We start from the raw sequence: 26860 nt of genomic DNA, 5'->3' as shown, positions 1-26860 counted from the left end.
CTTCCCCTGCTGCTGATACAGTTGGATGCCCGTTCGAACAAGCCACTGATATTTTTGTTTTAAATCACACCAGCTAAAATAATAATAACCCAAAACACAGTATTTCTTTAATTCAAAAATTTATACAAGTTTACAAATACCACCACACAAAGTAGTGAAAGGAAGATATATTTAGCAACTGTTTAACATTTTACCATATCATAACAATGTTCAAATATTGTTAAATTTGACATAGTATTGCAAGATTTTTTTTAATATAAAGAATTTATGCTTGAACAAGAAGATACTGATAATACCACTGCTTTCTTTGTTTCTATCCGACACAATATGCAGCTTCTAGAAAATACTGGTGAAATGCTGTATCTAGTTCACATGAGCTTTATTTCCATTAAAATCTTGAAACAAAATGGGAACACAAAGTGAAATAAGACCTTATTAATTATTAAAGTTAATAAATAGAAACCCGGTTGAACATGACAGAAAATATATGTTAATTTCCCCCTTTCTCTCCATAGATACACTTTCATAAGGTTTGGTGGGTTTTTTTTCAGATTTCTGTTAAATAAAAGTTTTAAGCTACTGTGGGGACTTTTTTTAAAAAAAATTTGACCTTCAAAATATTTTTGTATTAACCCTATAAAATCTTTCTGAACATATTTTTTTTCTTCTCATCAGAATCCATGTCCCATCAGTGAGGATTGCACTCATCTTGGTATAGTAAGAATACAGATAGCAACAATAATGGAACTAAATGTGGAAGATCCTAAAGGCAGGAGGCAAATTTATCCATACTTTTTTTGGTGTTTTTTTTTTTTTTTTTTTTTTTTAACCCTGAGTGTTTTCAGTTTAGTTTACAACTATGGCAGAGGTCTTAACTCCTGAAGATCATTAAAACCAGAGGACGTGAGAGTGTTAAGCACATGGTTCATCTGTACCCAACAGTCTCATGCAAATGTAGGCTTTTAGCTTGGTTTGCTTTATCATTAAAGCATTAACAGACATTAAGACATGGGTCTAATATTCTGGACGTCAGCAGAGCTCACACAGGCCCGTCCTGCCAGGTACCTGGGGTGACAGTGTGGCTCTCCCAACCCTGACTCCAAGCCCTGCCAGCTGCAGACAGTCAGGGAGTTTTGGTTGATTCCCAGGCTACCAGACTGGATTAGATGTTTTTAGTCTGTTGCTGGCTGGCTCTTCTTGCACTTTATGATGATAAAAAATTGGGGCTCAGATGGAGTTAATAATCAGGTTAAGTGACTGTTAATTTGAAACAAATTCTCTCATGCAGCTGTAGTTACAGGTCTGAGTTTGAAGCATCTCTGCAGGAAACCAAGCACTGATTTCACCTGGAAGGAGGGGTGTAATTTCTATAACATCAGGGATACTTCATCCCTTTGTTTCACAGCTTTCATCTGGCTTTGAAGTTAAAAAATGGGTGCTCATCTGATGTGTGTTTTCCATGTCAACACTGAGGTTGTGGTGCTTCTCTAAGAGGTGCTCAGCGTGGCCAAAGCAGATGGTGGGGCTGTCCTGCCCCACACCACATCAGGGGTTGGTAAAGTCCACCTCAACAAGGGACATGCACAACTGTAGGTAGGTAATGAGAAACCCAACAAATACCTGCAGTCTTGTAGAACTACAAATGGCCTTGAATACTTACAATGATTTTGAAGAGATGTTGTTTATGGTCCTACCATGTTTCAAATCACCAGTTGAAATGGTATTTAGTTTAAATAATCATTAGCATTTAGTTTAATTTTTTTTTGTACTTGTTAACATATATAGCGCAATTCAAAAAAAACCCAAAATTCATATAGACTGTATTTGAGTTATAAAGACCAGTATGTATTACCTGAAAGAAGAGAGAGACAAGACACTCTAGAAGCATTTCAATTTTTTATGTGAAGAAGAAATTAGGATTTGATTAAGAATCCATTCTTTTGCACCCACAGGAACATGCTTTGATGTATGATTAAACTGATAAATATTATGTATGAGATAATTTCAGAAACCACTAGTTCAAGTTTCTCATTTTCTCTTTCTGTGGATGTAGACATACCTAACTCTGTGAAAAATAGGTGCTATATGTGTAAGGTTTGTCATGTATTGAGGATGACATTTAAATGATTTGTCCAACTTGATAAAAATTATCATACTGTTCCCTCTTAGCCAACTGGACTGTACTATAGTTTGCACGAAAACGGCTATTTTTTCTTTGCCTGTTTAACGTATTTTTAACTCTAGCATTACTCAGTCATGAATTTCTCAGGACTTAAGCCGATTTTTCCCTTCTAGCAGGCATGCATAACAGGTACATGGTGTAATATTTCCAATGGGTTGTTGATGCAACTGGAAAACATTTGAAATTATCAATACAGAGGACTAGGAGAGGTAGCAGAAATTGACTTCAAGCTTCTCGAACCAAACTTGCTTCACCGAACATGGTGACATACCAAATTCTTGTTATTTTTTATTGCATGGACAACACTTTACAGCTGTTGTTTTTCTGCCAGGTGATACTTAGAATATAAAAACAGTATATACAGTTCTGTGTCTCTGTTTGGATACAATATACTATGGATAGTTTGTAGTTCTAATTCTGCAAATATACTACATATGATTTTACCTAAGTTCCAATAAAGGCAATTCTTTTTGTCCAGTTACATAAATGTGCTTAATTAGTTTGCTGAACTGTGGGCCAAACAATGCATCTGATTATTATCAAAATAGTAAGAAATTAAATATTAACTCAGCATCTCTACCAAGACTAGTGTCCTGCATCCCACAATGGCTTGGAGGGAATGTTTTACAAAAATCTCCTCCAACCCCAGAAGGAGGATAGGGAAAGCCTTAGTGATACCTCACCTCTGTATCTTTATTTCTTATGACATAACTTAAGCTTGAAGGAGTCTGAGTCAGAAGTTGTATCCTTATCTTTGTGTTATTACTCTTAAAACAAAATGTTGGCACATGACTTTCCATCCATGGTCCAGGCCTAGTATAGAGGAATGTCTTCTTGCAAAGCCAATTTTTTCACTTCATCCTAAGAGTTTAACAAGTTTGAGTTTGCTTGTGTAAACTGTGTGTACCTTAGCATGGTGGTGGAGCTACTGTCTTATATAAAATATTTATAGTCTGACCTTACCTTTGTCCAAGTTATTCTGCCTGTGCAACAGCTGTCTTTCTGTCTTCAGTATTTTGGCTGCTTTCAAGTGTTTCAATGTGATTAAGGCAACACTGAGATCTATTTAATGGCACCACTCATTTCCTTTGAAGTGAAATGCTGTGTTTTATACTTCAAAGTCAACATAGTAGACCTTTATATGACTTTGGACACACATTCCTAAATTTGGCAACATCAACATCAGCAAAAAAAAAGGTTTAAGCAGAACTATTCTAGTGTAACTTTAAAGTTTACTCTTCAAATTCTAAAAATAAAAATTAGCATTCTATCAGAATTGCTGACAAATCTTAGCTCTAATGCCCTGCTAATTCCTGTATGCTTTAGTGCCAAAGAATACATTTTCACTGCTTCCTTGATGTCAAAGTGGTGCTTCTATATTTATAAAATGATGGGCTTTCCAGAAGCTTATTTTCTGCAAATGAAATCGTAATGGTTCTTATTGATTCCATTAAAAAAGGAAGGTGCTGCTTCCTTTTCTTTGCTACAAGCATGTAGATGGCTTTTTTTTAATTTGGTTATTGATGTTTTGTGGCTTGTACATCATTAGATTTTTACCAAAGTATAATGGATCGTAACAGTCATTAAAATCTTACCTTTTTTAAAAAAGGTTTGCCAATGTCTTTAAAAATCATAGAGTGGTGGAGAGTGATGGCTGTTGGAAAGCACTCTGCTGTTACTAGAAGTGCTCTTCATTAAAATAATCCACCTCATTTATGCAAACCTGGTCTTGTTGTAAATAGTTCTAAAGAGGGATATCTAATTTTAGCCACCAAATTGCCTTCCTGCCTTGAGGCTGACATCTCTAACAACAACCTTCAATTTTATAAACTAAACACATTCCACAAGAATCTATCACAGGTTCTGAGGTAAAAATCACATCTACACAGACCTTTTATTGCCAGAAAAAGAAATACTTACACTTCATAATTAAAAACTGGACAGGACACATAAAAGACAAAAATAAATTGTAATATGTACACACATTAGAAAGGATAAATAGCAAATATATTGTAATACTGCATTAAATGTATGCATATGTGAATTCCAGACCCCTCCCCCCTCAATGTTGTGTACACTAATTCAAAGGATAAATAAGTGCTAATATAAGACAGAGAATTTCTTAGTGTAAACAATGCCACAGGCTTTTTAATAGGCCTTTGGGCCAACTTAGAAAAACCAAGTATTGCCTTTCACACTCCATACCAGTTAATTTTAATAGTACTGCATTCACATGTACAATTTCAAGATAGTATAAAAAATTATGAATCTAAGAAGCATTCTTCACACTCAACAAAAGCAGGCTGGAGACACTCCAAGGATTTTTCTTTCACTTTTAAAGGACCACTAGCTGAAGACATACTGATTCATCTGGGAGTTCTTCCTCAAAGCAGTGCAAGAATCCTTAAATGTAAAAAGTTACATTAGTAATCACTGCTCAGGCCTATTAATAAAGACTTCTGTGCCTAATTTCAATTCTGACTTTGGATTCACACCAGCATGATGTCAAAGTTGTCACCACTGCCTGCCATGGATGACAAAGATAATGATCCCTCTGGTTTGAATGGCAAGCGACAGACAGCAAGGAGTGTTTCTAAGCACAATGCATTTCATTGCATTCATAGTGTCACACTATTTGTCCTTCAAATCCTGTTTTTGTATTTCTGAGGATCCAGAGTATGTTAACATTAAAAAACCAAAAAATATATTACTTGTTCTGTATGAATGTTCCGTGCGTTTTCCTGAAGCATGTGCACTGGGATTTAAAAAAAGACGGTTGAGTTATACTAAGACTAATTTCTGGCAACTGTATTTACTGGCACCAAAGAAAATTATAGTTCTTCCTAAAGTACTGATGACATGAGAACTTATGGCTTGCTATCTTTTTAAGACAGGCTGCAGCCACTAAAAAAACCTACATGCACAGTTGCTTACACTCTCAGGTTTTTTTTAAAAAATAATTCTTCCCACTGGCCAAGTGCATTGTTGAGCAGTCCCATCCACTCCACTTTTCTCTGTGGACTGACAAACAAAGTCTCTTTTCTCCCAGCTCTCAGTTCTTTTGTCTCCCCCCCTCCCTCTCTGTTACCCTCAGTCCCAACCCCATGAAGCCGGATGAGATCCTGGCAGCAGGCTCTCCAGCGATTGTCTTCAGCACTTCCTGACTTGTGGAGCTCCGACAGAGAAGTCCACTGGCTTGTCTGTGTGGGCTGGCCACAGAACCGTGGTCTGTCTGGACACGGACAAACGCTTCCTGTGGGTTCTCCTCCCAGACTAATGATTTGTCCATTGACAAAGACGAGGGCCACTTTCTTCATTAGCCTCAGGGTAAGCTGTAGCACACACTCATAATCAAGTTCCAGTGCAATTTCAGGTCTTCAGGACGCAATGATTTCCCCAAAGAAAATTGTTACTTCAATTATGGGATGTGGTCAAACAGTTATGGACGATGAAACCTGAAAAGATAAATTAAAAAACTTAGAAATATGTTATTTCAACTGACAATGACACCGATCCTCATCCTGCTCTCATAGCTGTTTTCCTCTTGTGGGCCAATATACTCCTGATTTTCCTGATCTGTGTTGGTTTAGAGTCAGACCTGTTATTTCCCACTGTCCATCTCCCTCTTCTTAGAAAACCAAACTGAGATTTGGTGTGGCTCAAGCACTGGTGTGTCAGTGTCTGTCCATACCATTAACCTGCCAGTGTGGTCCCTGGCATGGTTTTGCTTGGTCAGCCAGTGCTTTCAGGTACTGCCTGGGCATGGTTGGGGTTAGCACAGGACACCAGGCAGGCTGGGTAGGGGGGGACATTGGGACATCACCCTCTTTTGAGATGAGGTTAACTGCATGGATTCAAGCTGTGCCAAGCCTGCTGGCCTCAGGACCAGAGAACAGTCTCCAGTCTGTTTTGTTAGCCAATACAGATTTAGCCACAATTGCATCCATTATTGAGAGATGCTGTCAGTAACTGTTATCAGGAAACCTTAGCTAAATCATAAAAATTAAATTTCTGGGGTTTTAATCCTTGTGCAAAATGAGGTTAAGAAAAATTTTGTACTTTCTTTTAAGTAAGCAACAAATTTTATGGCACTTCAGATGCTTTCTTCTTATTAACAGCAGTGAAATGAGGTACGTGAAGGCCCAAATATACCTCACTTTTTTTAGGCTTTTAGGTAGGGCATGTACATCACTCCAGATTGCCTGTATGATGGCTAGAGAAGTGGGTTGCTCCGAAAGGTGTCACCAACCCTTTCTATAATAAGTTAGGAACCTATAGCAATTGAAATTCTAAATCATGTTAAATGTAATGAATCCAAGCAAAAGGGTAAGGAGGGCACCAGTATCAGGTTCTCAATCTATCACCAGACAAATCTCTGTTTAAATGGCTTTAAAATTTTATCTGTCCATAAAGTACAAATAGATGCAGCCGTGTGAAAAAGGCATAGATAATGATGTATCTACACAACAGATTTACCTAAGTTTTTGTTTGACGTATTTTCTCTTAACAGTTCCACACATTGTCCCTGTCAGTTAATTCAATACAATACAGGGATGCTTTCTCAAATGACGGAGGTGTGCACAAAGCCTGACATTCACAACTATGCAGCTCATCTGCCAAATGACGGTACAGAGAATTGTTAAAAAGACACAGGGGTTTTGTGTTTTTGTAGAAAAACAATATACTGGACTATATTCATGTACATGACATTTTCATTAGAAAGACTTCACGAACACCTGCTAATATGCTCCTCCCAAACTTGTATTGATTTCTCTATCTTTTAGAAACTAATTTTCTTGGATTTTGTTATGAAATAACAGAAAGAATCAGTCTGATTTACTAGGAATATAAAAGCAGTCAATTGACAGTCATTACAGTAAATGATGAGCAATGAAACCCATTGTTCTTTCTTTTCTGAGTTCAATATAAAATTTTAACATTTCAAATATATTGCAAGTACTGATTATAACATTAAATAATCTATATTTAATCTGCAATAATATAGGAAACCATAGACTATAAACTATTTTTGTTTAGTAAGCAGCTTCCTTGTTGTCTCAGTCTATCACAGAATAGCCTTTGCTAATCAGTTGCCAATGCAAGTGCCTTTTGGTTTGCATTGTCTTAGTGATCTTGAAAATAATTACAGTATGAGAAATTAATTCTCTGGCTAGAGACTTCTGGCTATGGTTTCCTTAAATCACTTTTCTGGTATCAATTTAGTATTACATAGCAGAAAGTAAATAATTTTTAATGAGACATCCCAGAGAAACTGGGATCTCTTTTTATTTTCAAAATTGCAATTGACTTAAAACATCTGCGTGTTATTCTGCTCTTAATTAGTTTATTCCAGTGTTACTCTTCTGACTTCTGTGTACTAACTCCACAACATGACCAGTGAAACAAAAGAGCATGGATAAGGAACAGAAAAAACCTGATTTCCCTCAGGCTGAAATTCTTTCAGGACACTATAGAATCATTGCCTATATTTGTAACAATTTGGTTGTGCTTATTTATTACTCCATTTTCAAAGGCTCTCCTTGAAAAAAATAGTTCACTTTTTTACTGGTTTGTCTCCAGTAGATCCCTGCTTCAGCTTTCAAGAATCCAGTTGTAATCAGTCTCAACTGTTCTCAAAGCTCATGAAAAAATATCCAATTCTTTTTGTATGAATCATGCCTGTCTGTACTTAGGCTTCAATATTGCAATGCAACTCAAGAAACACAACAATGTAAGCAGGGAGTTTGTTTCTGTACCTGCTATTTTTATTCCCTCCCTTGGGATGCTCTTTTTTTAAAAGTAGTGATATATTCTGAAAAAATATACTACCTGCTACCTAATGAGGAAATGGCATCAGAAGCCAAATTAACAGATACATCTCCATGTTTGAAAAGGACATTTTCTAGTGGTCAGAATGCAACACTCAATTAAAACCCTTCATTCCAGTTCATCTTCTGGCTTAGGTTTGCTGTCTGTGAAACTGGTTTGATTTTTTTTAAAATTAATTTATGTTGTATCTACACAGAAGTGATTTAAATGTATTATTTTTAAAAACTCCAGGTTTTGGTGATAAAGAAATCACTGAAGTTGTGAAATCAAGCAGTGAAGTAGGAGATACATGAAACACCCAACACCCATTATGGATTTTCCTTGTGAGGCATTCTTTAATTAGGTGATTCACACTCACTAGCTCAGATCCTGAGTTTGGTTGAAGCCGTAGCAGGAAACAGAAGGGATCCAGTCTTAGACAATTTTTCTTATTTGACTTAATTTTCTGCGGAAGCGAAGACATTAATTCTGTGTACACAATGTTGGCCAACCCTAACATCAAGTTTTGATTGCTGGTGGCAATTATCAGCCTTTATAACTCCCAAGGAAAATGAACACATGCCATGGAGATTACAGTGTGTCCCTCCCCCTAGGAACAATTCTGCCAAATTTGAAAGCCTGCTAAAAATCTGTGGACTCTTCTGACCTCCTTAAAATGGTAATGCTTCAGACAACATCTTGGTGTTATCCAAAGCAGAGAACAAAACAAATCTGCATTAACCCAATGGAAGTGGCAAGAAGGGAATCTATCTTGTTCCCCAGAAACTGCTGCCAGGAGCCTAAGTGACCCTTAGAGAGCTTGCCAAGACACTGGTGAGCTTTTCTGAAGTTCAAAACATCATCTAGTTTTCACTTAGGAAATGCATCTACACAAATGCATTCTCTAATGAACAAGGGAGTGCTGCCAGAGAAGGAAATCCCTTTTATTTTGTGTGCTTGAGGATTACTAACTTCAGCTATAAGAGCTAACAAGTTCTTTCAAAGGAATATTTTTTAGATTCCCTAAACAATCTTTTTCTACATAGTGACCAGTCCATTGCAGTCACCTGCACTGCTGTATCAGCTAGAGACGACATCAGCAACACTGGGAATTCCAACAGAATCAGTGGTGGGATTCAAGGGAACTCATGATAGGAATCCACACAAATCGTGACACAGCTGCAGAGAACTTGCAGAAAAGCAGAGGGTTGCTGTCATACTAATTTCTCACACTTACACAAGTAAAGGGATTCACCCACCTGGTAAATTGCCGACTTTCCTCATGTACTTCCATTTCTGTGCTTTTAAATTCATTCAGTTCTTTCCGTATTGCTGCCTAATAAACAATAATGATAGATGCCACCATAAGAAATATGAATTTTCAAGAAAACACAGTCTGAAAGAAATGTGTCCCTTCTCTTGCAGGTGCCTTACAGTTCCCACTTCCATTCTCCCTTACTGTAATCCTGTGATCCACAGCTCTCACACGCTGCTGATCATTAACATGAATGACTTTTCAGACAGCTGTTCAAAGCACTCATCCATGACAAAAAAACGCGAAGCATCAAGCACCAAAAGTAAACCAAGAAACACCAATCAACTGCAGTGGGTGAACAAAGCCCACACTGAAATAAGCACTTTTACGGATAAAAATGGGCAAGGGGTTGGATTACCCTGACAATCACTTCCTGAGTAGGCAGACAGGAGGGGATTCTATCTCCAGGCAGAGCCCCGAGGAGCTGGTGAGTCACTCTGCCTGCACAGGCACTGTGCACACAGCAGGGCCCTTGTATCTCCCCTCTGGAGACAGGACTTCAGGAATGCAAGATGAACAGCACTCTTTTTTTTTTTTTTTTTTTTTTTTTTTAAAAGTGGAATTAGTCACCTGGTTTGATTAGTTTTATGTAAAATGACATGAATTGTTTGGACATTTCGGGCTTGAGTTTTCAGCTGGCAGATACTAAAGAACAGCAGAAATTCAATACAGTTTGTAAATGCTTGTTGCTTACGTTAAGAGACTGATAAGCAATTTACTTCATTGAGTAATAAATACAGTTTATGAAATATTCTAATATATACTACAAGGGATTTTGCTTCTATGCCACATAGAACCTCCTACCTTCACTGTTAAAGGAAATGACAGTTTATTCTTATTAATTCTTTTCTTTCACCACTTCAAATAAAGACAGTATCACTTCATTAATCTCTAAAGAAATGTCATCTGGTGTGCATGCCTTTCGGTGCAGAACAGACAAGCAGCATGATAAAATTATAGCATCACCAGGCTCCAGTCTTATAAATGAGAAACTTTGTTTTAAGCAGGGGTGGTCGTGTTTAGCCACAACAGCATGATTACATGAGGCTGCTAGTAAAGAGTAAGTGATTTCTGAGCAACAAATCAGCAACAAAGACAGCAGAGCTCCAGCTCTGTAATATAGTTGCAGCACAATTTTCTGCTCCCACTGGAATTAGAAAAATTATTTCTTTGGGAAGAAAAAGGACAAGGGAGTTTCCAGGCAACTCCAACTCTGCCTTTCTGCTAAGGCAAACAAACCTGGGGCTCACAGAATCAGCCTTGGGCACCTGTTAATTACAAAATGGTTTGAGATGAAAAACTGCTACCCTGAAGTAGGTAGGAATCCATTGTTTTTTCTAGTGCCGTTTACCCTGGTTGGACCTCTGTCAAAGTGGAGGTGCTGGGTCCTCTCACCTCCCACAGACTATGGGAGGACTAGACAGTGGCTCAGCATCTCCCATAACCAACATCTACAAACATTTCTGACTACGTTTTTAACTACTTCACCTTGACCTGACACAATTGTCAGATGAGCTGGCAAATTTTTAATATTAATATTAAAATACAAGCTGAAATAAAATCAGTGCTTCACTACCCTTAGCTAAAAGAGAGTGGGTTCTTGCACACACCACTTTTCATGTCAAGCACATCTCACAGGAGCTGCATAACGTCCACAGGTCCTGGTTCAGACCCAGTGCTTTAAGAGCTGGCACTTTTGGCTACCGGAATATTACAGCTCTCCTTTCATTAAGTAGTATAGGAGGGAGATGGAAGAGTACTTTATGGTAATCTTTGACTGATATTTTTTTAAAAGGAGAGCCACAGGATCATTTGTCTCATCCTTTGAAGTCAGGCAGCAGGGTTATATTAACTGTAGGATGTTAGGGGCCAACTTCCCAAGAAGGTGCGCTGCATGCCCGTGGTCAGTTCCTGCACTTGTGGTTATGGCCAAGCACCTTGAGGAGGATGGAGCAGCTTCTCCCTTTTTTCAGTCAACTGACTGGCAAAAGCAGCTCTTGGTAGCAGTGACACAGACTTCTGCCTGCAGACCCTTGCCTGAATTCGCACAGATCAGGGCCACCTTTGGTAAACATTTATCTGTCTTAGCAAGGATTTAAAAATTAGAAAAAAAACCCCTAGAAATTCTGGCTTGAACTGTCATAATGGAGGTGGAAAATATGCTCTTAATAGGCACCCGAGTGGGTTTTCTTACTGCACGCAGTAGATGCACAGTAGTACCATGACAATCTTGCTGTCACCAGCAGATGTCATTTGTGATGCTGGCATCAACAGAATGTAAACCAGAGGAAAGCTCCCCAAAAGTGACAGATGAAAGCATTTTCTTATTATCTACATTTGACCCTTGCCTTGTCTGCTGGAGTTAACCTGGCCCAAGGCTTGTCAGCACGACGGTCATAATCCGGAGATTCCGTGACCTCCACGTACTCGTTAAATCGAAGGATTCTTCTTGCTTGAAGTTCAGCCACTGTAGGCCTCAGACTGAGCTGTAAGCGGGAGGCAGAAAATAGTATGCTTAATAAGATGAAATAAAATAAAAGAGGAGGGTATGATGTAATCTCAAGAGAATTTTAATGGTATTTCTAAATAGGGTCACTTTCAGGTGTCTAAAAAAAGGCACCATCCTGGGAGTGCCGCACAGGAATGGGGAGGCAGCTTAACCTGATTTCTTCAATTATAAAAATAGTCTTTTGTCAGGCAGGTCACAGAGAATCATGACAGTTATCCCTGGAATATTAATTGTGACTTTGCAACTATCACTACCCCTCTAGGCCATTTGCATTAACGGTTATACGGTGTTAAAACCGTAATACCAAAAATACGCGAGATTTCGAAGTATCTGCCTAACAAAAAACCCTGGTTTTGACCATCTAGGGGTCATTATGATGCCAAATTGTTTCCGTTACCTTAAACAATATTCGCTTTAGTTAACTAAGGACGATCATATTAAGGAAACTGTATTTTTGCAGAGATGGGCAGACCAGGGATACTTATGGAAACTCCTCCCATCTTCTCCCAGAACAGATCTGTAACTGCTCCATTTCCAGGGACAATGAGCATGATCCCATCTGCAGAAGATAAGACCACTGATGTGGCTTAGAAGAGCAATGAAGGGATTTCGTAGGGATCACATTGTTTTGCTGCCCTCGCCGCTGCTCTAGGGAAGAGTGGATCTACAGGTGTGGCTGCTCTTGATGGTATGTGACAGAGGTGGTCATGCTACAGAGGAAATGTGTCACTAATGTCCCCTGCTTAGAAACACCAATATGGCCAGACTCGGTATGCTTCTCCATACAGGTGTGGGGAACTGGAGAGCGTGGGGTTTCCCCCAACACAGACTTGGCTTGTACTGCTTTCTAAGCAGATTTCTGATCTGGGAAAATGACTGATGGACATTTGCAGCAATGTCTATACACTGATTTTTAGATTCTTATGAAATAAAATTCTATGTACAAAAATACACAATACAAAAAAAGCACATCATCACCTTTCTACTGAGTCTACGTTTTATTTCTCTTTTGGCTTCCTGTTCCTCTTCTTCATTCTTCTCTGTTTTCAGAAGAGATAAAAAGGAGTGAATATTTAAGTATTATAACTGCACATACTGTATTTCTCTTGGTTGAAAGCTTCAGAACTCCAAGTCCTGGCTCATGTTTCCTCATATTTCTGGATGATGCCGCATGTGTTGTCTGCTTTTTGGCTTTTTTGCTTTTTGGCTCTCATTCTTTTCCCTATCCGCATTTCCCCTGATTCTGTAGACATCTCAAGTCAACTGTGGGTCACGAGCACAGCAAAGAGAAGGTGCCTGTCATTTCCTTTCTGTGTACCAGCAAGCAAGTACCCTGAAAGAGTTGCCTGATGTTTCAATTACTTACTCTAACATTACAATCACTGTTGCTTTTACTTCCAACATTGATTTTAGAATAAGAGTCTAATTTATAAATGCCGAGTGAAAAGTTTGTTCTGAGTATTTGAATTACCCAAGTTTCTTCTACTGCTACAGGACATGAATCAATGACATTTGTTTCACTGTCATTTGTTAGCAAATAGGCTTTATTATTTAAATTTTTTTCTGGTTTTATAATGGGGACATATGATCCAACACTCAAGACCTCTTGGTTAAGGGCCATTGGCTGGACCAAATGAACCGGTACAGCAGAAAATGATGTCCATTTTTAGAATGTATTTGGGCATATGAATGAAACAATTTCCTTTTAACAAATTTCTGTTCTAACCAAACTTGATTTCTTGACTGCCAGTGAAAAGCACACTTAGAAAGACATGTTCATGTGGGCTCAGCATGTTTTTAAATTGATGTATGGTTTGGAGGACAGCATTTGCCCTTTCAGTCCAACTCTGATGGTGATATGCAAGGTTCTATGGCTGAAATATCCAACCTAGAGAAATACATAAAATTATGATCTGGTTATATTCATGGTTGGGGATTACAGACTCTGCATTACAGTTCAAGGCTAACTATATATTTAAAGAAACTCACTTTTTCTGGATACAGCCAACTTTTATAGATGAAAAGGGAGTTTTAAATCCTGGTACAGTTGTATTTGCCCTGTTTCCTACAGCCAGCCTGCTGTGTTAGTAGAGGTGACCTGCCCACAGAAGAGTATCTGTGTAATGACGTTTACACTGGAGAAAATGCTACCACAGGACACCTCACAGTACTTGCAGGTGTCCTTTGCTTACTCAAATGCTTCCATGTAAGAATAATATCAGGGAAAGGAGGAGAGGACAAATTATAAAAATGAAAAAGTAAGAAGGGGAAAAAGTAGGAAAAAGGCAATGCCTGCCAAAGATCTGCTCTGTGAGAAGACTCCAACACCAGCATCAGGTTTCCAAGAGCTAGGTGCAATAGCACAGGCTTGGTGCCAGGATTAGGTTGGATCTCAGGTGGATGGTGATGTTACTGAGATACTGAAATATGGATGTAATTTATGGTTTATTAAGTGCTTTTCTTTTAAACGGAAAAGAAATGGATAGCTTGTTTCCATAGAGGAACTGTAAGTGGACACAAACTGAAGAATAACTATAACTGGAGAGTTATAGATGAATCTACATTTTAAATTTTTAAATTAATATATCTATCAATAAATAACTTGGGTATATTTAAGGACTTATAACTTTAAAGGATAACTCGTAAGAGCCTCACCTAAAAAAAAATCTAAAGGTCTCTAGCTGCTTTAGGAGAGATAAATCATCTGTAGGCTTTTGTTTAAACATCCTGTCTTTGCAATCAATAGATGCAGTAGCTGAGGTAATTAAACACAAACTATTACTCTGGGGTTCCATTCACTTGGGAATCATCCGACATAAAAAATTTTGTCCCCTCAGAATGCAATCGCTTAAGTCCTACCTCGGACAATCTCCAGTAGCAGACATCGTAGGAAAAAAAGCAGCTGAAAGTACACATCATGTACTGCCCTTTTCTTATTTTAGTTTGTAAAATATGCTGTGCATTATTCATATCTTGGCATTTCTTTGCTATCTAAACCACAGCGTCTCGTAAGAAGCAGCAATAAGATGCTTCACGTAAGGAACAGGGGCTCATGCTGCTGAATGCGTACCCTAAGGAAGAACTACCAACAGCATGGCCACCTGAGATACTCTTTCTCTGTATTTTGGGGGAGGATAAAATACCTTAAAAAACTTGCTCTAGACGTTTAGGAAGGTCGAAGGTTAGGCGCCTATCCCAAGCTGTGAAGCCACGTTCCTGTGGAGAGCAGCTGGCTGCACGTCAGGATGGCTGGACAAGGGCAAATCCCCACAAAAGGGCAAGCACCTTAGTGACTGGGCAGAGGGTCTGGGCGCCCCTTGGAGCAGGCTGTCCTCTGGAGGACAATACCAACAGGAGGCACCAGGAGCTTCCTTAAATCCTGGGCAAAGCAGGAGGGGATCAACCCCCTGGGGAACAGACAGTCTTCTGCATGAGAGCTCAGGGACAGGATGTGTTTTACACATTCAAGTTGGTTTACTTCTAGGAATAAAACTCAAGAGCTAAAGGAAATGGACTGAAATCTCGTGGCTGCTACTGAATCTGGTGTTTGGCACGTGGGCCCCTGTCTCTGGCACTGACTTGTACCTAAAGCACCAATTTCCCACCTCCAGCCTGCTGGGCAATCTTTAAGCCTGGAGCTACAAAAACACTGCCTGGAAACAAATTTCTACCAAGAGTAAAAACGACAATGTGTTTTTGGTCTTTTAAGGTAAAAGTTTTGAAAGTTGCTGTAGGGAGTTAAGAAGATGTATGGTGCTAAAAACAATGGGTCTGGTGCTCCTGGTTCCTGAAGGTGTTGTGGAAAATTCCAACCAAAGGGCCAAGATTTGGCTGTAGGTATGAACTGACTCACTTGGCCAAACAGGAACACATTAATGCACAGGAACACACTTATGACTGCTTTCCACCTTAAAAGCAGATCTAATCTGTGTGATGTGGAGAAAGAAAATATAAACACAGAATTCTCAGCTGCAAGTCCCCTCCTCAGATGTCTCGCTGCTGCCCTACTGGCAAAGACCCAGCCCAGCGAGCGCCCTTTGCTTGCAGAAGTCTCTGATTAGATCCCAGCAAAACTATGGCTTCCCTCCTTCTCTGCCTGCAATTCCTAGGAGGCAAAACCGGGATTTGACTCCTAATTGAAACCATTTTGTTTAGCATCAGTTATTGTGGCTGTCAAGTTAAATAATCCACCAGTCAAAGCCAAACCAGCAGCTACCCTGTCATCTATGCATTATGGCTCCTGCAACTTTTACCACATTAAATCTGGTCATCTTCTGTTCTGTGGGACATTTGTTTTGTAGCAGAAGGGGAAAAGAGAAAAGACAAATAGTCCTGCCTGAGGACTGCTCTGTTCTTGACCAAAAAGTACTCCTGGAGCATAAAACCGAACTTTCCATTGTGTCCCTATGGGATTAGCTATGTTTAGGCTTCTCTGCAGGCTTGCTAAGGAAAGAGAAAGAAAAGACAAACAAAGCACTTGCTTCTTGCAGTGCTCTGAAATGCACAAAGCAGTTTCTCCTTCCTGGTTTTACAGGCAAAGATAACCATTAATATTCCTTAACAAGCATTGAGAGCTAAACCCCATTTCCTACAAAGCCATTACTGGCAGGCATGCAGGTGCACTGTACAAGAAGTTCACTGTCCCCTACAAATACAGGGAAAAAAAATACAGTTATCTTAATCTGAAATTCTTGGAAGACTAAAAGTTTCTTTGCCATAATGCAATACTATAAATACTGTTGGTTCAAAGCCAGTAAACAAGAAGCCTGCCTTTATAAAAGACACAGGGCTTTATGTATTCCTTCAAGTGGACTCTTGAGTTATCCTAACTTTGTTTTAGTGTGGGAAGTCTCAGAAATCTGGATAGTTTTATCCAAACAGTTTTTATACAAATCCGCCTGCAATGCCTTGTGATTGTATTTGGATGCAGGATTTTCAGTAACTGGTTTATCTGAAATATTATCAAAACAAAGCTTCTTGCAAAACAGACTTCCGCACTAACTGGAAATACAAAAAAAAAAAAAAAAAAAAAAAAGGATTTAGGGATTTTTTTTTCTGAACCTCTTACAAGATTTGGGCTGAACTTTATCCTGAAGTAAACATTTGGAACTTTACCACTTAACGTAACCTCAAAGTCTGATAAATTTTACTTAGAACAATACATCCCTTTCGCTGCAGTTTACATACACACAATAATATAACTCCTTCTCCCCATCCAGTGTTTAAAAAATATGAGGAAGGAAACTTTATGAAAGAAATCTCAACTAACTCACAAAAGTTGACTACACCAAAAAGTATGTTTAAGATGTGCAAACATTTTCAAATGATCCACAGGAAGGAACTGCAATAATTTTGATGTAAAATACAAGTGCCTAATGGCTTAGAGAGAACTTGCACCCTGAAAGGACTCTGAGTCAGACTGTCATCACAAACCCTGTCTTACTTTTGCTTTCCTTCGGTTTTTATAGATCACTTTCAACTTGAAATATTTTATATCTCAGTGATGAGCAAAAAGCAGTTCCTCCATGTGCTCACCAGGGTCTCTGTGATTTTTTGTGATTTACAATTCTGCTTCCCAGCCTTTATTTTTCGCTCTCCCTGGCCTCTTTAAGACACCCCCCAGCAGCAGCAGGGGAGGATGGCAGGAGGCACTGAGTGCAAAGCCTGGTGTGCTGCCAAAAGCTTAAAGTAAACAAGCTGAAACAGGAAAGGAAATCTATTAACTGCTTTCCAGTCTTGAGCTACTTATTGCAAAACCAGTGAATGGAATAAACACTGACAAAAGAGATATGAAATACATCACAGGTTTGCTGCTGGGTTGGTTACCTCGAGATAAGCGAGAAAGGGCAATAAGGGAGCCCAGCTGGTGCTCCCAGATCAGTGGCCATATCCTGGCCCATCAAAGATGTTTTGGATTTACCTTTCTCACACAGTCCAGCATGAGCAGTTTGTCATGTTTAAAAAAAAGTCCTTATTACAAATTTTATTTATCTTTGAAATTGATAGGTTTGGAAATTACAGTTTAAGAAAGTCTTTTCACAGTATGTGCTGGACAGGAGTCCCCTGATCTTTCTCCTGTGCAAGTATGAACTGTAGCTTCCCTTTTCAGTAAGACATGGCACTATTTGGCATTTGAGAGCTCAGAAAACAGCAGTAAGATTTTATTAGCATTTTATTATCAGGATGGTTTGCCCAAAAGCCAGTAATTGCTCTCTCCCTGATTTGCTAGCCTGAGCAAGTGACAGAGGCATCATTCCATGGATGCTGTCAGGTAAACATCCTATTTTCTTTTCTTCCCTTCCCATTAGCATGCTCCACATCAGGGCTGACACCAGGGTTGCACAGATGAGCTCCAACTTTACTGAAAAATTGTAGGAAATAACAGTATTATACCAACTCTTTGATCAGGTGTGAGAAGTTCTCACGCCTTAAGAGTCTTTTTGTTTGCAATTTATTGCTATAAAGTGCCTTTTCTTCATTTATTTCTTCTACTTAACCATCAAGTACTAGCTACTTCTGCAAGATGGACACAGGACTAGGTGGAGCTAGGCATAACAAACTGTTGCACTGTGTGTTTAGGAAACAACTTTATTACGTAAAGATTCGTAAAGGAAGACAAAACAATGCTTGTTCTGAAGAGTTTGCCAGCCAAAGAACAGAAGCAACATAAGTAAATGGCAGAAAAGGTATAAAGGGTAAACATCCAGTGTATTTCCTCTTCCCTTGACTATTTGAATTACAAACTTTTTTTTTCAGCGGGGATATGAGGAAGGATTTAATCAATGGGAAGATATTCAGTGAGAATCTCATGCAGGTTTCAGTACAGAAGACATTTATGTCAGAAGTGAATACGAAGGCCAGCGTGCTGAAGTGGTTGGCATATACCTACTAACTTTCTGCTGAACACTTTGCCTTTCCTCTTTCTACTCCTCCTTCCAGCCTCTGCCCTTACATCCCACCCCCACCTCGCAGCTGATATTCCTTTTTCCTCCTCCTCCTCCTAAAAATCAGGTGGAAGGTTAACCAGCCTAGAACTATTTCTAAAGGGTATCCAAGCCATTTTTGATCTTTGGGACCAGCTTCAAGAAGTGAGATTGTGACAAGCAACATTTGGCATATTGAATATAAGGAATTTTCAAAGCTACAATTACAGGTTAGTTATAAACCAAGTGTTGACTCATTATTTTCTAGAACATCATTTCTCTCTAGTTATGGTTCTAATACCGGAGCAACAGTGATGGGCTCCCATATGAATCCAACCTATGCTCCCTTTCTAAGTAAACACGATATGAAACCTGCATTAAATACTTACGCTTCAGGATATTTCTTTGCTCCAGCTCTTCAGTTGTGGGCCTCTGGCTAAGTCTCCTGTGAGAACAAAGTAAGCGACTGATTTAAAACCAGGTCTAAATGACACATTAGGCTTTGTAATACAGCTTAAAAGATGTAATTTCTCGAAGTAATTTCCAGGCAGTTACAATAACTGTTCATGTAACCAGAGGGGCCATTTGTTTTAATAGATGTAGTGTTGCCATTTGAACACAAGAATAACTGATACTTGAATAGTATTACAGAATTTGTGCCAGCAAATTAAAAGTCCTCACAGGTGTAATTTTATGAATGAATTTATAAACCTTCTTTGTTCCCAAGCACCATTATTATAATCAGTTGTGCAACTGTTAAATTATTCTCAGATATTCTGAATTAATTCTGATATTTTTGATATTTTGAAGTATTACTAAAGTTAAAAAAAACCCACCAAAAGAACAAACCCCCCCCCTCCCCATATGCTATTCATTCCTCACTAATACAATTGAGAGCTTTACCTGAAACCTAATTTTATTTAGTTCCCTTTATTTAACAACTGTCCTTACAAAAACCCTCAAACTGAGATATTAATTTTCTGATTTGTACTGGGGAGAACATGGTTGATGTTGTCTCCGTGTTTACTAAAGAGGTCCACTTGTTCACTTGAGGAAAGGAGCAAGAGAAATTTCAGCAAAATTTTACTTAGCTGAAATTTATATAAGCCAAACTTATTTTGCAGGTGTGTTCAAGACAGATGTCTCTCTGTTTATCAACAACTCACACAGTTTGTTACAGACTGTCTTTAGCCTCGTGACAGTCATCCAATTCAAATCACTCTTGGACTTAGAGATTTGTCCCAGAGGACTGGCAGGTTTACCACAGGTGACCAGTCCCAGCTGTAGGAAGTCCCAGGAGGGGACCTGACTCACCCCTGACTGAGCTGTGGGAACAGATATTCCAACGGACCTTGATGCTGCCAGGTGCTGACCGCCTTGCCAGGAATTTTAAGAAACTGGCATCAAACTTGGATGTGATTTTGGGTATGAGCACAGCCCTGATGCACACAGATATTGCCTCCTGCCACCAAAGCAGAGCTGCATGCAGTGCCTTTCAGCTCTTCAGCTGAACCCACAAAGGAGCTTCTGCAGTTCCAGCCCCCAAGGGAGGACTGACAAGCAGGATGCGATCACCGGAGCTGGGATTTGTTCAGGAAAGCGGTGATAACAACATGCTTCTCTATTAACAGAAGGAAAAAATGACCCTTGGGCTCTACCCAGTAGATGCATCACTCCTACAGTTCAGTAATGAAATAGCTGCCTTGGCCAGACACCCAGTTCATAGAGCAACACAGCTCATCTTCTGGGTGTTGATGCAGGGTTGTGTACTCTACTGGAGCTGTACCGACTGGACTACCCTAATGTCTGGGAATCTCCAACAAACACAGGACGTCCTCCAAATCTGGACAGCATTCCTGAGCCAGACAGAAACAAGGATAGGTCTAGCAAAATACAGGCATGCTATAGTCTATTCTCAGAGACCACAAAAGCCAAAATAAACATGCAGATTTTTTTAAAAAAAGCCTGTAAAAGACAAGTGAAATTTTTAATGCAATGTTCTCAAGTCCAGAAGGAGAAAGTAACATACATCTCATAGCAGTTTAACAGCTTGAGAAAGACGTGCCTCAGAGGTGGGCATAGTAAAACACTAAACACCAACCATCTCAACTTCTTTTGCTGGAATCAGCATATGATATGGAGCAATGAAGGAACTGGAGAGCCAGGGGAGGAGGGTAGGGTTAGAAGGGATAGGCATGCTCTATGTGTCAGGAACTGCTACTTTGTCTGAGATGGGTATTCAAGTGTAAGTTCCACTAACAAATCTGAGGAAGAACCTGAAACATGGCAGTGATTATTGTGGACTCATTCTTACCCTCTTCCTCTTCTTTCCTTTTTTAACCAAAGCACTCAAAACCCCAAAAGCTCTCAGATTTTGTTTCTTGCAGGACATAAAACCCCTATTATTGACAGTTTAAAGTTTTGCGAGAAATAAAACCCCCATTTTCCAGAGAGCTGTACCACAAAGATCCTGCAGTGCACATTGGGCTGCATTTAAAACGTGAACCCAGTGTTCTCGATCCTCTTCCTCCACCTCCACCCAGTGAAACCACATTTACCCTGCAACTGATACCTCACTAGCTTCGTTCCAATCTGATGTCTGATTTCCTGCCTCTCCTCTTCGGATGTTCGCTGCAAGATGTTTTTGTCTTCTAACTCTTTCTTAGATGGTCTGTTGCCAAGTTTGATAGCAAGAGTATCTCTACGACGGATTTTACTCGCCAAAGAGCCTGAGGAGAGGAGTAGGGTAGATTTAGTTAATTCATGCTCAGGTTACAGACACAAACTCTGAGTAAGAACTTTAATACCTCCCCAAAGCAACCTTGTTCCCACGTGCAGGAGAGGAATTTTAATTAACATCAAAAGAAAAATTTTAGCTCAGTTCATGAAAATAAAAAGCTAAAAGGCTTGGAGGAAAAAGCTACCAGCTAAATTGATACGAACATCACTTGTCATCTGTGAAGGATAAAAATGACAAATCTACACTAAAATGCCTTTGAAGTCTAATACATTACAGGTTGGCTTATTTATCTACTTAGTTTATTTAGCAACCTGCTGCTCTGTTTCTTCAGCCTTAAATGATTTAGTCTCATTCTATCATCATTTCCCTCATTCTTTCAAATTTTTTCAATTACCACTTAGTTCTTTTATAGTGGTTTCCAACTCTAAGTTATTTGTAAATTAAAACAAATAATACAGCTTAGAAAAGTGCTCTGAGTGCTTGTAAAGTAACCGAGGCAGGAACGCCCAGACACTGAAGCAATCTGTTCTCTGTAAAACTGACACTGTAGGGACAAGGGCTTTGCAGCTTCAGCCAGCTGTGGAAGGAAAGCCATTTTTCACAGCCTTTACAGTATTTCCCTTGTGTCTTGACATTCTGCCTGAGGGGGGCTACATATGCCCTAGGCTGGCAGATTTTCACTGTGTAAGGCAGGTTGTTAAGACCACAGACTCCCAGCTCACTTCTCGTAAGACGCTGCGTTGCTGTGTGAACACATGAACTTTCGGTTTCTATCACTTAGGGTTGTATTCAAACCCAACACAGAACTGCAAAGCCTTCAGCCTCTTGAGCTACCTGACACTTCTCCTTCTCCTGCACCAGTGGCCGAGGAAAAAAAAAAAAAAAAAAAGTTCATTTTGCCTCATGCCACTTTGGCACACTGGACCTTGCTGTTCAGGCTTTCTTTGCTGAGCACAGGGAAGCACCTCCTCCAAAAAAGCTGTGAGCAAGGCTCTCAGACCAAGGTTTGATGGTGATTTCATTCTGACATAAGGCCACCCCGGAGGAGGTAGAGAGAGGGCTGCCCTCCTTCCTGCTCCTGACGGCCTGCTACTGCCACCTTCTTTGCCCAGGCAAAGGAGAAGCCTTTGGCTGTGCTGCATCAGGGAACCACAGATTCTATTGAGAATCAGCTCAACAACAGCTGCTCCTGTGAAAATAAACATGAACTCCAGCCTAAGGAAAGAACAGCTGGGAGCAGGGCTTAGACAGAATGGGGGCAGGACAACCCCTTCAGCACAGCAGGGCTTCTGCCCAGTTAGGGTGATGGTAGAGTCATGACCCCAGATGAAATTTCAAAGCTGTAAAACTTATATGTAATCTACTGTGATCTGCTCAGTCAGCTAAGGTTGCTCCAGTGTTTAAAACATCCCACCAAAGAGGAGTAAGTGACTTTCAGACAGTGAAGCTGCTGACTGATGGGCTTCCCCTGTCATCCACCACACCTGTAACTCCCACAAGGAACTCATAATGTGGGGAAGCCAAACAAACAGCTTGCAATGCCCTAAGGTGGAGACCTTGTTCCACCCTCACATCCTGCTGATTCTGTTCTCCCCACCTCCACTCTCCTCCATCCAATGATTGATCTGCTCTCACCCATGCACAAGCCCCAGCAGATTTCTGATTGTGATTGCCTGGGAGAAGGAGGACACTCCTTTCTCAGTAGTGACAAAATACTAAATCCCCTAAAAGCGTTCCCTGCAGCCATTCCTCTCTCAGCCTCACATTAGCATGGGCCAGGCACGCTCACAAAACCCAATCTGAGAAAGGCAGCTTCTGGGCAGGATGCTTACTTTCAGTACTTGCATTCTCGTCATCATCATCATCGTCATCATCTGTGTACAGGATCGGCCCGTCCGAGTCCGAGTCACTGCCATGGCTCTCTCTGCTACTTTCACACTCAGGAGGAGCAGCAGCATCAGAAGCCTCCTCCACTAGTTCAGACAATGCTTCATCTGGAGCCTCCCCTTCTTGGTCTTCTTTGGTAGCCAAGCTGTTTATTCATGAGCAGACAGGGTGACACATTAATGCAAGCAGACCGAAACACAAATGAGAAGCAATTGAGTAAGTAAGGATGAAAATAAAAGTTCTGTTAATCAAAGTAATTCCTTTCTAAGAAAACATACATATAGAAGACATTTTAAACATATGCGTTGTTAAAATATGTGTAATATGTCAAGATATGTATATGAATCTATGTATGCATGTTAGGAAAAAGGATGCAAAGAATCCAGAACAAAGTGCTGTAAAGAGTGCATTAAGACAAATCCTAATTGTTTTTTCATTTCTTGTGGGGTGGGACCAAGAGAGAAAACAGTTCATAAAGCTGGGGGTGAGAGGAGCAAGTTGGAAAGCAGATGGGAGTGCACATTTTCCTGTTCTGGAAGCCTAACCCTATTTATTGTAAATACAGTTTCACTGCAGTGGAGTTCAAAATGTCCACGCTCATCATGGCTGAACACGGGGATCAACAGCAGATTGCCCTTTGCCTTGAGAAAACCTTTATGTAAAGGAAGGGTAGAGCAGGGGGAGATGCAGCACTGGAACGTAGAGCTGGCAACAGACGCACCAGCAAGAATTTAAAAGGTCTCTAGGCTACTGGCAACTAGACTAAACCCTCTTGGATTTATATAAAAGATGCTGATTTTTGTGGCAGGGAAAAGACAAATTCATAAGCCAGTCTCATTTCTCTGCCAAATATTTTGCCAAATATTAAAAAATGTAATTATGACTTTTCTCTTGGCCAGTTTTTACAGTACCTGAGATTTAGACAAGTTACTAGGCAGTAAAAAACCAAACACCTACTAATTTAAGCCTGAAACCCTCATTTTCAAGTGTTCAAGTAAATTCAGCTATTGAATTGAGAACTTTAGCAGTGAGATATTTAACATCTACAGGGAAAAAAAAAAAAAAAAGTCATCTACAGAAAATAACCCCCTTACAATTCAGCATAATTTCTTGTTTGCCTTTATGAGAGATAAATAAAAGTGTCATCAGCTTTGAGCTGAACTGCTGACCCCAGTGCCAGCCATGGAATGAAGTAAGAGACAGGTCACGAGCAACAACCTTCTGGAGAAACACGAGGGACTGCAGGTGAAAGGCTCAAAAGCACTGGGCAGGAACAAACTGAGCTGGGCTGCAACACAAACTGTTCCCAGTCAGGGGAAGAAACAGAAGAGATCCCCACGTGCCTACAGCGCAAAGAAACGTGGCTTCCTCGGCTGTGCTCTTACGGCTCCCCCAGGACAACCACACTGTCTCACCTTTCCGTGTCTTCTCCTCCGGCATCTGGAGCGCTGCCTGGGGCTGCACTGCTCAGACTCCTGTCTGTGCCACGCTCAGTCTGGACAGGAGGCTTTGTGTCCGACCCAGGGCTGCGTGGCCCTGCCACACATCTGTCTGACACATCTGGAGCATCTGAGGAGCCAGCAGGCTGACTAGCTGCCGCAGGAAAAGGAGGTGGAAGTGGAGGTGGAGGAGGGGCAGCGGTGGGAGGAGGGGGCACGACAAGCTTGCTCGACTGGTCCTCATTCTCCACTTCAAAAATTACTACAGACGTTTGCTCAGGCTTGTGTTCTTCTGCCTTCGCTTCCAAACTGTCGGCCGTCGCACCTGAGGGGGAAGAATCAGCCCCATCTGGTGCTGTTCGTGGGGCTGACTGCTTCCCGGGTTTTTTCTTGCCCCTGGGAGTCCCTGATGTGCCAGATTTGCTGGAAGTCTCCTTGGAGGCTTTGGGATGAGATGATGTGGATGAAGGAGATGGTGATGAAGAAGACTTGGAGACTGGTAGTTTTTTTGCATGAGAGGAACCAGCTAAAACAAGAAAAGAAAAGGCATTTTACAGTCTTGCAATTATATGATTTTTTGCACTGTATTTCCTGCATAGATTGACTTGTGTTCATCTTTAAAAAATAAAAAAAACCCCAAAACTTGAAACTTCTACAATACTTCATGTAAATGCTTGAGATGATTAAATGTTGCAGTTCCAATTTCACCTTTATGTGGGAGACACGGAAATGATGAATACTTGCCCAAGAACAGCAGAGAGGACCAGCATTACAAATGGGTAAGAATTTGTTTTGAGCATTTTGCATTTGCCCATTACACCTGGCCTGGACATCAGCTAAGGACTCCACTGCTTATTCTAAAAACATGTGTAGTGTCCTAGCTAAAACAAACAAACAAACAAACAAACAAACAAACAAACAAACAAACAAACAAAGCAAGCTCCCTGGGAGAGAAGACTGCCTGTCCTTTCCTACTACACGAATTTTTGGTCTGATCACTGTGAAGACCCTGTGATTTTCCTTACACTTTTCAATGAACATCTACGGACTGTTACTGAGCCAATTACTCTTAACCAGTCAATTACCTTTCACAACGTTATTGCAACTGGTGTCCCCCTACTTAATGACAAAGCAGAGGGGCAACAAAAAAAGGTGTACTTTCAAGTCCAGCTGGGTCTGTCCATAAAAGAGAGGCAAAAACCACTGCTGTCACTCTGCACAAATGACCTTCAGAAGGGAGAAGGCACTGGAGGCCTCCTGTATGTACTGGAGGTCTTCCTCTTGGCAGTGACCACCTAAGGTCTTGAAAACATAGTGAAGCAAGGTTTTGACAGTAGCTGTGCAAGCTGGCCAAGCTGGCTGTTTAATCCTGTGGTACTCACCATACTGAAGCATATTACGTATAATGAATCTCACTAGAGATTTCAGCTAGCCTGCATTTCCATGTGCATTCCAGCCACATTTCTGACTGCTGTGTTAATGCACCCATCACCTGAGATGGGAGCTTCAAACTTCTGACTTTCATTTAAAAAGCAATAAAAATGACAACCATCTAATGGTTCAGTCCTTTTCAGCAAAATGCACCCGACTCAAACGCTTCTGATGGAGGAAAAATTCATTAACTTCCAGAGAACAAATGAAAGCATTATAAAGTTACAAAGCAGCCTTCTGGCTAAGCTTACTGAGTAAAACAGAAAGCTGTAATAGAAATCTGCTGAAAGGCCTATTTTACTTACAAGCATTTAAATAAAAACAATCCCCCAGCATACTGGGAGAGAAACAAAGAGCAAATACTGGCATAATAAGTTCACAATATAAAAACAGTTTTCACAGTGAGACTGTTCTCAAAGGAGATGGAAACTAATTCAAAAGACACACTTTACTGTTCTCTTCTGTGGCTGTTAAGGTTTATAAACATTTAGAGTGCTGTGAAGCTTTCAGTACATCATAGAAACTTCAGGGAAATCCCTGTTCCTCTCTGTGCTCCCAGGTGACTGTAAAGGACACTGACCTGAATCTACTGATACTGCACTCATCTTCCCACATCAGGTACAAAT

The 26860-nt window shown here is 40.2% G+C and overlaps 1 protein-coding gene across 6 annotated transcripts in view; it reads right to left on the bottom strand.

The window, feature by feature from the left end:
* Positions 1-801: 801 nt before the first annotated feature.
* PHACTR2 (phosphatase and actin regulator 2) overlaps positions 802-26860 on the bottom strand; it is a 133180-nt gene continuing 107121 nt past the window's right edge. For 5 of the 6 annotated variants that reach the window (XM_040058259.2, XM_040058264.2, XM_040058262.2 and 2 more), the window contains 8 exons: positions 24780-25329; positions 23310-23509; positions 21310-21466; positions 19127-19182; positions 12793-12854; positions 11654-11791; positions 9250-9326; positions 802-5637 (listed from right to left, as the gene is read on the bottom strand). In XM_040058259.2, the coding sequence (XP_039914193.1) occupies positions 5622-5637; positions 9250-9326; positions 11654-11791; positions 12793-12854; positions 19127-19182; positions 21310-21466; positions 23310-23509; positions 24780-25329 (1256 nt within the window). In that variant the 3' untranslated portion in view covers positions 802-5621. Of the gene's footprint in view, positions 5638-9249; positions 9327-11653; positions 11792-12792; positions 12855-19126; positions 19183-21309; positions 21467-23309; positions 23510-24779; positions 25330-26860 lie in introns of those variants that run through there. The other variant, XR_005699904.1, reaches the window with a different exon arrangement.

The sequence above is a fragment of the Hirundo rustica genome, chromosome 3, assembly GCF_015227805.2.
Source record: "Hirundo rustica isolate bHirRus1 chromosome 3, bHirRus1.pri.v3, whole genome shotgun sequence".
Taxonomy (NCBI): Eukaryota; Metazoa; Chordata; class Aves; order Passeriformes; family Hirundinidae; genus Hirundo; species Hirundo rustica.
This window is presented reverse-complemented; position numbering and strand designations above follow the sequence as displayed.